At 46.7% G+C, this 11,856-nt stretch overlaps 1 protein-coding gene across 1 annotated transcript; it reads right to left on the bottom strand.

The window, feature by feature from the left end:
- Nucleotides 1–8,896: 8,896 nt before the first annotated feature.
- On the bottom strand, nt 8,897–11,022 carry LOC149366868 (uncharacterized). Its single transcript, XM_089572096.1, has 2 exons — nt 10,776–11,022; nt 8,897–9,024 (listed from the first exon to the last, which is right to left on the bottom strand). Exons 1-2 carry the CDS (start codon nt 11,020–11,022, stop codon nt 8,897–8,899), a joined length of 375 nt encoding a protein of 124 aa, XP_089428222.1.
- Between the last annotated feature and the right edge of the window lie 834 nt (nt 11,023–11,856).

The raw sequence follows: 11,856 nt of genomic DNA, 5'->3' as shown, positions 1-11,856 counted from the left end.
TGGAGTGTGTTCGAAAAATCACTTTTCTTCATGAAAATTCCACACTGCTACCGTGTCTTCAAATAACGTGTCCTTTTTGTAACGTGTGGCCGGCTTTGTCGCGTGCTTGCATTTTTACCTCATTGTGCGCCCCTTTATTCATCATCATCAGCAGCAGCCTGAGTGCGCCTACTGCAGGGTATACCCGCGTATACCCGCAAAGTTCTTAATCTCATCCGCCCACCTAACTTTCTGCCGCCCCCTGCTACGTTTGCCTTCTCTTGGAATCCACTCAGTTGCCCTTAAGGACCAGCGGTATCTTGCCTTCGCATCACATGCCCTGCATGCCTGTATATGCTTGCATGTTTTTGATTTTTGCTCTTTTTTAGTGCGTTTGCTTATGTTTGCTCCTTGTTGCATTTCTTCGTGCCTTAAGTTGAACTCCTCAACTTGTTCTAATTTATGGGTATAATGTACACAGTTATGAATAATTAATGAGAAAGGAACACAAATGTTGGTGTCGATCGTAACCACTTCACTAAACTTGCTTCAGGTTTGCCTTCAAGTGTGATACGTGCGACTGCTCGTACCTGATAACTTACAATGACAGTTTTGGTGTAACTGATTGTGTTAAAATAAACAAAATAGGCTTAACTGTGTGCAGATTTTGATGTATAACGATTAGTGCACTAATACCGGGCATACTTATTTGTTATCATACCAGCATTATTTTAAAAACCAGTCTAGCACCATAATTATTTATGCTCTCAACTCTTTAATCTTTCTTTTTACTCGTGGCTCAGTGGCTATGGTGCTCGGCTGCTGACCCAAAGGACGCGGGTTCGATCCCGGCCGCGGTGGCTGGAATTTCTTTGGAGGAGAAATTCTAGAGGCCCGTGTACTGTGCGATGTCAGTGCACGTTAAAGAACCCCAGGTGGTCGAAATTTCCGGAGCCCTCCACTACGGCGTCTCTCATAGCCTTAGTCGCTTTGGGACGTTAAACCCCATAAACCAACCATAAACCAACCAATCATTTTGTATCTATATAACTTGTTATGTATATAACATGTTATGTATTCACTTTGTTTTACTTACGGATTCCTCAAACAACTCCTGTGCTGAGTTTTAGTGTCCCTCCATTATAAACTATGCATTGTAAAACGACGAACTTCTAACTGTCCCCTCAACTCTTTCATTCCATTTCTACACCCTGCCTGCTATCCATTTCCGCTGCGTCAGCTCAGGTGCTTCCCGTAGCGATAGCAGATGCCGAGCCTAGAAAAAAAGTTTTCCTTACTTTTATTATGATGTTAATTAAACGCACGTCTAGTACACTACTGCTATTATTACAAATAAAAAAATTGCTGGGGCTTAGCTTTGGTTAAGCCTAGGTAATTGCGAAAGCAATATCCCCTTGGCTACGCTATATGTTTCGCTTAAGGGTGGTGCACAGCGTTGCTGCTTGTGTCACTGATGTGTGGTTAAGATGTTAAGCTTTGCCTCTAAGAGTGGAACGCGACAGCGTCTTTCAACGCTGCCAGGGAGTCCACAGAACGCCATCGCCCATTCGGCTCTACGCCTTGCTCGACGGTAAATTGGTTTTTGAAGGAAGGAAATGTATGTCTCTCGCATATCTCGGTGGACACCCGAACCTCGCCTAAGGGAAGGGAGAAAGATGGGAGTGAACGAAGACGCCGTATTAGCTAGACGCGCCTTTGTTCGGTCGCAGGTGGTCGACCGGCCGCGAAGTTCTAGCTGCGGCGCGCTGAAGAGCCGACTTGGTCAATACCTCCTAGAAAGGAGGTATTGACTTGGTGCCCCATCTCTCGCTCTGATATGACGTCAGTAGTCACATGACCGACCGCCAACTGTCGTTCGGCCGCGAAGTCTAGCTGCGGTGCGCTGAAGAGCCGACTTGGTGCCCCATCTCTCGCTCTGGTATGACGTCAGTAGTCACATGACCGACCATCGACCGTGAAGGGTAGGCGGCGGTACCGCGAAGAGGCGACACCTGGCGTAGTATTGCTTTCGCAATAAAATTGGAGGACGCTTAAGCTTCGCCTTTGACAACGCGAGAGCGTCTTGCAGCGCTGCCAGGGAGTCCACGGAACGCCATCACCCGTTCGGCGCGACGCCTTGCCCGTTTGACTAATCGAAAATTGTCGTTTTTTAGGAAAGAAAATGACGCAGTAACTGCCTCACCTGCCTCGGTGGACACCCGATCCGCGCATGATACGATTTATTTTACGCAGCCCCCATTGTTGGTCGCCAGTTCGAGTCCCTGCCACGAGCTAGGGTTTAGCCTAAATAGTAAGTTTATGCTGCACGAAACGCTGAATCGTATGATACTATCCGGGACATTCTGCGGCAATATTTGCGCATACCCCGATTATTTCCGACGCGTGGTGCCGGCTACTACTACTACACCCCCGACTTTTCGACCGAAGGAGCTACAGCGTATGCGCTGACGCGTAAAACATTTTTTAGTCTGGCTCGTAGTCAATGCACAGCTTTCTTGAGCGAAATGCACGATCATCTGTTTGACCTTGACCTGCTCCTATCGTCACATCGAAACTAAGCTGTTTACATTCATGTTTATGTTGATAACGTTTAACCTCCCAAAGCGACTCAGGCTATGGGGACGCCGTAGTGACGGGCTCCGGAAATTTCGACCATCTGGGTTTCTTTAGCGTGCGCTCACATCGCACAGTACTCGGGCCTCAAGAATTTAAAAATTGGCAAAATGGCAAATTGCTTTTTGGAAAAGGGAATGGCGCAGTATCTCTCTCACATATCTCGGTGGACACCTCAACTGCGCGGTTAGGGAACGGAGGAAGGTACCAGTTAAAGAAGAAAGAAAGGTGCCGTAGTGGAGGTCTCCGGAATAATTTAGAACACCTGGGGATCTTTAACGTGCACTGACATCCTAATTCAACGGCCGCGGCCGGGATCGAACCCGCGTGTTTTGAGGCTGTTTACATTCAAATTGCTGGCGCAGATGTAGCGTATGAAGTAAAAAATTACGAGGAACTTTAGCGGCTAAAGTGGTGAAAGGCGAAAGCCTGAGTGCTGCATTCAGCTACGCGATTGTTCACTGCACATTTTGTTAGTGAATTAATTAACTGCCAATTAATGACGCTTAAGCTTCGCCTTTAGGAGTGGAACGCGACAGCGTGTTGTAGCGCTGCCACGGAGTCCAAGGAACGCCACCACCCGTTCGGCGCGATGCGTTGCCCTTTGAACGCAACACTTTTTGAGGAAAGGAAATGGGGCTGTAATTCTCTGTCATCTCGGTGGACACCTGAGCCGCACCGTACAGGAAGGGAGGAAGTGTGAGTGAATGAAGAAAGAGGGGCCATAATGAAGAAAATGAAAATTGTATTTGATGAAAGGAAATTACGTATTAACTGTCTCACATATCTCAGTAGACACTACTCGAAAACTGTGAGGAAAGGAAGTTGCGCAGTAACTGTCTCACATATTTCGGTGGACACCCGTCAAATTTCGCGCGCGGTGACGTCACGACAATTTGGATCAATCTGAAACGCTGTCAAATACGCCTTGCTCTTCGGTAAATTGTTTTTGAGGAAAGGAAATGTATCTGTCTCTCATATCTCGGTGGACACCTAAACCTCGCCGTAACGGGAAGGGAGGAAGATGGAAATGAACGAAGACACCGTATTCACTAGACGCACCTTTGTTCATTCCAAACCATCGAGCTGGCATGGCGGAGTGGTAGCGTGCTCGACTCGCACTCTGGAGACCGGGGTTCGATCCCCAAGCTCGGCCAATTTCTTACTCGGTTTTATTTATCTGGTCCGACTAGAAATGTTACTTAGACTAATTGGTTAAGTAAGCAATTAACTAAACTCAGTCAAACTTACTTGGAGCATCACTATACGATCCCTTTAATTGGTTGCATGGTTAGTAGCCAAAGTACAATTGGCCCCGTTTGAAATTCGCGCACTGTGACGTCACGACCGTTTCGACCAATTGAAAAGCGTGACATTTATGTCGACAGCTCCGGCTTACAACGATGAGGCATTAAAGGCTTCCGCCTTAATATAGTTGTGTATGGGGTTTTGGATTGGAAAACGTTTATTGTCAGCACTGAGCCCTAGTGGGTATTATACTAGGTGGCTTCGAGCCCATGGCTCTTGGCGACCTTGTGAGCCCACTCAGTGGCCCGGACTTGCGTCAACGGGTCTGAGCTGGCCAGTATAGCCTCCCACCGCTCTAGAGAAGGGACTGGTAGTAGGTCCGCCGGTGGCGGCGCCTTTTTGCAGCTCCATAAAATGTGGTCATATCCGGCTATCTCGCCGCATTGTTTGCAAGTAGCGTTGTATTGTGTTGGATACATGTGTGCTAGTCTCGACGGGCTAAAGAAGGCTCGCGTCTGGAGCCGACGCCACGTTACCTCCTGGCTTTTGTCGAGCTTTTTGTCTGGTGGCGGATAGATCCTCCTTTCCAGTTTAAACTGATTGGTGTATTCGTGAAATGATATGAATGCATCTCTCGTGAAATTTGGGGACTCGACCCGGCTCACTGCTCGGCTGACATAACCTCGAGCTATACTGTGAGCCAACTCGTTTCCCCTGTTCCCCGAGTGTGCCGGCACCCATATTAGTTCCACCTCTCTTTGGTCCCAGTCTTTATGTCTTAATATTCGTTCTGCCTCCTGGGAGATCATACCCCGCGCAAAATTGTTGATAGCCACCTTGGAGTCGCTAATTATGGTGACTGCTTTGGTGCTGGCCATTGCCATGGCGATAGCCGCCTCCTCCGCTGTCCCTGAGTTTTTTGTTTTGACCGAACCGGCCGTTAATGTTTCACCCGAGTCGTTCACGGCCACGACCACAAAGGAGTCGCCTCCTTCGTATTCCGCCGCGTCTACATAGGTTGTGTGTTCCGAGCCTTCGAGCTTGGCTTCAAGGGCCTTTGCTCTGGCTCTCCTCCTGCCTTCGTGAAAAGCAGGGTGCATGTTTTTTGGAAGTGGTTTAATAGTGAGTAATTTTCTAACTTTGGTCTGTAATTTTGCCTGCGCGTTTCTTTCCGGAATTTTATCATGTAATCCTAGGTTGCTCAGGATCTTTCTCCCCGGGGGTGAGGTCGCAAGCCTCCTTAATTGCGCAAATATATGTGCCTCGCATAGTTCCGTGGTGGTGTTGTAGATCCCCAGTTTAAGAAGTCTTAAATTATTGATATGTGAAGATGAGTTGACTTTCTGTATGTTAAAGATATACCGCATAAAAAATCATTTTCGAAAGCGGGCAAGAATACGTGCCTGAGAAGTATAGAGGAAACAGATGGAGAAGGTACTGTTTGTTCATAGATTTGCCTCCGTATTCTTGAACGGCTTCAAAAATATCTTGTGACAGACTATCCCACGTGACGGCTGGCCGGAAATACATTCCCTGTGGTTGCAGCTTTGTAATATCTCCTGACAGTTTCCTTGCTTGAAGACCGTCAACGGATGTCATCGACACAATAGTGATAGTACTGGTGGCTCAGTGGTTATGGTGCTCAGCTGCTGACCTGAAGGACGCGGGTTCGTTCCCGGTCGCGGCGGTCGAATTTCGATGTAGGCGAAATTCTAGAGGCCCGTGCACTGTGCGATGTCGGTGCACGTTAAACAACCCCAGGTGGTAGAAATTTCCGGAGCCCTTCACTACGGCTTCTCTCATAGCCTGAGTCGCTTTGGGACGTTAAACCCCATAAACCAAACCAAACCATAGTGATAGTACTCATGTAACCTACATATGACGGGTGTATGTGTTGCCAGAATGGTTTAGTGCGGTTAGTTTTGGTCCGCGAAAGGAAAGTGTTGGCACGGCTCCGCAAAATCTTCGCACTCGGGGGCCAAGAAATTTCCCCTTTGTTGTTCGGCCGCTTCTTCAGTCAACTATTTTAATTCGAACCTTACATATACCTGCAAAACATGTTTTGTTGACGCTGACTAAATTTTCTAATTTCTTTTAACAGATTGCTTGTCGACTGAGTTGGTTCTAACTTAGTGAGCGCCCGTCGTTTCAATTTGTTTAATTAAAGTTAATGTCTCTATTCGCGTTAACCACTTCAGATCATTGTATAGTTTTGTAGTCAAGTATTCACGACGTTGTGAAGAATTATAAGTGACTGTTTCTTTTGAGACATTTAACTAATCAGTGCTTTTCTCATTTGCAGATGTGGGACAATCATGCTTTTCTTATCTTTTGCTCGGCCTGCCCCAAAAAGCAGTGTGCAAAGCTGGATTGGTCTGCGACATGAAGACCTTCGTCTGCAGACATCCGTTCACTCAACTGAACACACAGCATACCATCAATAATAGCCTTTAGTAAAGATAAACCCTTCCTTATCGATGCGCCAGCGCCACGGTGGCTGCGTTACCTTGGTCACTCGACGTACCTCGGTCGCCTCCCCCTCACGTTCTCCGCACCCGTGAGGCTAGCGCTTGAAACACATTCCTCTTCACATATCGTTTGGAGGTCGCGGCTTACCGACACCTTCCAGGCTCATCAATAAATCGTATCAATCGTATCAATCGTATAGCCTAAATACCAGCCCAAAGCGCGCACTTCTCCAGGAGCTGAAATAAAAGATATCTGCCTGAAATAAAAGATAACCACATTTGTATTCCACGTGTAAATGTGGCTTTTTGACTACACGACGTTCTTATGTCCCCTTATGCTTTCGTACTTCTGAAAGCACAAATTTGAACTGTCTGTTTTGGTATCTGCATTTTTTTCATTGTTAGGTGTTTGTTGCTAATGTTATCGTTTACTCTGACGTTGTTGCAGTTTGGTTATAAATACTGTTTTACCTAAACTCTTCTGTATACAACTCACTACTCTTCATTTCATTTCATTTTATTACCTTAAAGACCCACGAGGGGTATTACATAAGGGGTGGGCACATATATTTTGGTGAGCAAGTGTTAACACAACGAAACATGACTGGTAACATCATCGGCAAATTTGGATGAGCACGTGATGGCTACGATGTCGTTGGGTAGGTCGTTCCAGTCTGCTGCAGTACGGGAAAAAAATGCGGCAAAGGTGGTAGGTAGTACGGGCACGAGGTCTGGAAACTTGAAAAGGATGACGAGTGCGATGAGGTATGCGGGCTGGAGGTGGTGGTGGTGAAAAACATTTATAATGCAATAAATATTTACAGAGAGGTGATTGGGGTAGGCCCTATTGGCCCTTTCCCCTAACAATACTAGGTGGAGCCCCTATTCCGGGGCCCCATTGGCAAGCAACGCCGCCCGCGTCCGGTGAACCAAGGCCTTTTGGGTCTTTAGGTCCTGACAGCCGAGCAGGGCCGCCTCCCAGTCCTCTCTGGTGGGGTTGGGGTTGGGGGGGATAGATGGGTTCGACTGACACACCCAAACCATGTGGAAGGTGTCAGCCACCTCCCCACAGAACTGGCACGCGCCATCAAAGGATGGATTGAAATGTTTAAGCACCGCCGGGCACAGTACAGTGTTGGTAAGAATTTTGATGAGGAGGCGCTCGTCAGCGCGATCCAGACCCTTACAAGGGGCCGGGTAGCGCCGGTGCTCCTCCTTGTAGTAATCGGTGATTTGTTTGAATGTAATGGCCAGATTGTCTGATTGGGAGTACCCTTCCAAGGACAGGGAGATAGCCCGGGGAGAGAGTGCGCGGGCGGCCTGATCGGCCTGTTCGTTTCCCTGGAGTCCCTGGTGACCGGGGGCCCAAATCAGGTTGCGTGGAGTTGGATCTTCAGATCGACAGCTATATTCCAGTATACGCCAGGCAAGCGGGGGAGCCCAGCCCAACTCGAGGGATGATGTAGGGTGCGTAGCCTAGTGGCATTGATGCCTCACAAATGTGACCAAGATGCCTCACAAATGTTCAGTGCTTAGCAGATGTCACCGGCGCGTGTTGATTTTCTTTGCATATAATGCCACGCCATTTCAACCCCACTCCGTTCTGCAACGCTTCAGAGGTGGTGGATATTATAAATAAATAAATAAATAAATAAATAAATAAATAAATAAATAAATAAATAAATAAATAAATAAATAAATAAATAAATAAATAAATAAATAAATAAATAAATAAGTAAATAAATAAATAAATAAATAAATAAATAAATAAATAAATAAATAAATAAATAAATAAATAAGCAGCATTCGCGGTTTATGTGCGTCAAAACGTCGCGCCCTTATGAGGCAATGTATATGTTGTAGAGGCTTTGTAGAGGAATTGCAAGGAAGCAGGCTTCCCCTGTTCCGGATGCTCCGAGCATACCTGCATGTTCCCATAACACTGTCCTTTCATGCTAAACGTATTGTGATGGCCACGCAGTTAGGTCGACCGTTTCAAGCACGTTACTTGCCCCGTGTTTCGTTCTATGCACCGCAGCAATCCGTATTTGACGCAGGAGGATGCAGACGGAACACTCCCCAGAGGCAGAGCTCTCGACGAATACGTCACGAACAGCGCACACAGCGCTCCACAACCCAGCTGCCTCTTTTATTCTGGCTGTCAATGCAAAGCGTAGGCAATGCAGTGGTGTCCCAGTGGTTTCTTGTACTTCCAGGAGGTTGACAAGGACATGTTTCAGCACTTCCAGAGATTACAAAGCTCGCTTTAGCGCATGGTGCAAGGGCACTTCATAGCACTTTGGTAGCCCGGCGGAAGGTGGCGCTTGGTGCCTGGCTTTGGGCTTAAAGAATACGCGCGAAGCGGTCCCTGTGTCATACCTGTGTGACAGTATCATAGTCTGGTCCATAGGCGGGTCGGGTTTTGTTTACGGCCCCGGACAAAAGAAAGACATAAGTCAGAGATCACCGAAGTAAATATGAAATGTATTGCTCAAAAACATTGTCCGACTTCATGGACAACGTCCAACTGCCTTGTATTTCGCTTTGCGTAACTTCAGCGTGAGTGGTCACCGGAACGGTATGATGGGCTTTTTGTCGCATCGAGATATGGTTTTGTTGCACTTGAGGCCGCTCTTACACTGGCCCCAGAGAGCCAGGCCGAACTGGGTGAATGAGAAGCAGATTTCACCTTCCTCTGTACAGGGAAAGAAAAAAGCGGAGTGAATGAATTGTACAAAGAATAAATGCATGAAAAGCACCAATACACTGGAATAAATGATGACCTCCCAGTCACTCGGTATCCTTTTGTGCACTTTTAGTCAATTGTGAAAGCTGGCTGTCCCGGTTAGCTCAGTTGGTGGGTCGACTGCTACGGTGAGGGGGGGGGGGGGGGGGGGGGGGTCCTGGTTAGAACTTCGGACCAGGACGAATTTTTCTTCAAGTACGAAGTTTCTGAGAAAGCTGTCAATCTTTCCTTTGTAGCCGAACGGTAGCGATAAGTTCGATGCTAACGGGTAATTACTCTCTTATTATGAAATCTATTTCATCTTTGGAGATTCCCCTACAAATTACATCAAATATTAAAGGTTATCTTTTTTTTCTAGCCAGGCAACTTTGTGCCTAGGATACTTTCCGGAGAAAGAGCCTTGTAATTTACAGGTAGCAAACTTTGGAATGCCTTACCATCTGATGAAACTAGATTGTTCTTCACCAGCCTTAACAGGCAGGATTAAACGTGTTCAAGTTGATACCAGGCAACGTGCTCAAGTTGATACCAGGCTGCCTGTGAATTTAACTAAACGTGTCTGTGAAGACATTTTCGCATTACAACCGCAAAATACTACTGGAAGGGTGCCACTTTCACCAACCCTAGGCTTGTACGTTTTCCCCGCCTATGTACCGCTGTGCGCATTTGAGCAAAAAAATTAAGAGGACGCTTAAGCACCGCCTCTAAGGTTACGACGCGACAGAGTTAACGAATCCCTTTAGCAGTTGCTCTTCGTATGCAGCCACTTTTCTTTGCGTGTATTTCTCCTCACATGCGGTCACTTTTCCTTGTTCACATACACGCATTTATCGCAAGTATCACACCACAGTTTCCACATTCTTGTCTCTGAAATATAGCACGGTGCAGTTCGCGCTCAGTTGTCATTTAATTAGTATGTCACTAATTAGCACGTCTCTAGTTCACTCTGCTAGTAAGCCCTTTGGTAGCCTCAAATAAAGGCAAAAGGACACACACACAAACAGTGCAGTAACGCCTCCCTCCCCTTCCGTTGTACATCAGACATATTAATGTACCTACATGGCCTAGTCAGTTGCGCGCCTGGCTGGCGACCCAAGGATCACGAGTTTCAATCCCGTTAAAAAATTTACAAAATTATCTTAATGTAAAATCACTCGATGTAGTTAAGCTGTTTGAAGCATGCCCCGACCTTAGTTCACATTATAACTGCTCTTTAAAGTTATTTTCATCCCAGACATCGCCGTGTGACGTCACGCGTGACGAGGGTGTACCGGAACAACAACGCAGCCGGGACTGCACCGGGGTTTTTCACTTAGCAGGAGCCTTAATGGCTGTCGCGTTAAAACCGTGCTAGCATCCCCCCCCCCCCCCCTCGTCTCGTTTTCTTCTTTGCTCTTTCCTCGTTCAGCAAGGCGGAAATTTGGGCGAGTTGGTAAGTATTCACGATTTTGTTCACAACGCAAGAACGGGAAGGACGAAAGACGAAAGAGGGACACAAACCTTACATTGCCTTATCTGAGAGGGAATTGAGATATCTAAACTCCGACGTGCCTTTCAGATAACTTCCGTGTTCTTGATAAGTGTTTTAATGTTTGTATATATACGCCTTTCGTTCTTCGATAAAAGCTAGTTGATAGTCAGCGCTTGTTTGTGTCACTCTTTCGTCTTTCCCGTTCTTGCGCTCTGAACAAAATCGTGACCTCTTTCCTCCTTTCTTCCGGCCGGCACTGCCCAGCCTGGCTCACCCAGCTGCTTGACGCAGTAGTCGCAGCAGGCGCAGTCGCTGGCGTTGGGCACCACCAGGCCGTCGCACTCGCTGGCGCTGATGGGCCGGCAGACCACCTCCCTGCAGTAGCCCTCGTAGCACTGCTTCGGCTCGACGGCCGTGGGACCGAAAAGCAACATGGCGGCGTGGACGATGGCGGCAGCTATGGCGGCGTACCTCATGCTCCCTTCTCTCCTGAAAGGATGCGTAAGCAAGTTTTAGTGAGAAAGCATTATATGGCTCTGTCCCGTAAGCAAAAAGTGTCCGCAAAACGTGTCCGCAGATTTTGTCCGGACGATTACGTAGTTCTTTGAAGATAAACTCATGGCTTGTTTAAGGTAGGTTATTATGAGAGTTCGCATTCCGAACACTATTCTTGCATCAATATAGCTCATGCTAGGCCTCTTTTCATGAAGTATCGTTAACTCACACAAGAGCAAATATTTGCGACATGTGGACCACGTCATGTTGCTTGTTAAAGGGCTATAGACACTTTAATATAGTTGCATAATTTCTTCTCTGTAATTGTGCATACGACATCATAATACATGGACCACCACGTAGTGTCCATCTACATCGCTAAATAATTTACAAAGAAGTTTCTTCTCTGATACTGCTTCGGTTTAACCAACCGAAAGACAGGAGTTAAGGATTGTACAGCTCAGGCGAGGCATGAAACAGACTGCTATAGACACTGATACGCAGTTTTTCTTTGTTATTCCATCGCTTCAAGCAGGTTGACTTCAGCGTTCTAGAGAATATATTTGCTTATCAGAGATTATAATGCAGTTTTTTTTTCATGTCTCACGTGACTGAAACAATTTTAACACAGCGCAGCCATCATTGGGTTGCTGAAACCAAAACCCAAACTTCTTCAAGAAGAAATTCAATTACACATTATTTAGCGGACGTAGGGAAATACCCAAATGGTGATCCATGTATTGTAATGTCTAGGCATCATTTGATAGAAGGAACGAAAGCAAATTTTTTGTATCTTTAGTCCTTCAATGCAGCGG

This window comes from Amblyomma mixtum, chromosome 1 (genome assembly GCF_055824585.1).
Source record: "Amblyomma mixtum isolate Tamu chromosome 1, ASM5582458v1, whole genome shotgun sequence".
In the NCBI taxonomy this organism is placed as follows: Eukaryota; Metazoa; Arthropoda; class Arachnida; order Ixodida; family Ixodidae; genus Amblyomma; species Amblyomma mixtum.
Note: the sequence above shows the minus strand (reverse complement) of the source record. Positions and strands in the feature narration are given on the sequence as shown.

Bases quoted from the DNA above. Each gene is read 5' to 3' on its own strand.
- LOC149366868 (XM_089572096.1), bottom strand. From the start codon at position 11,022: ATGAGGTACGCCGCCATAGCTGCCGCCATCGTCCACGCCGCCATGTTG. The intron at 9,025-10,775 runs GTCACGATTTTG...TTCCCTGTACAG, and splicing joins CGGAAGAAAGGAGGAAAGAG to AGGAAGGTGAAATCTGCTTC.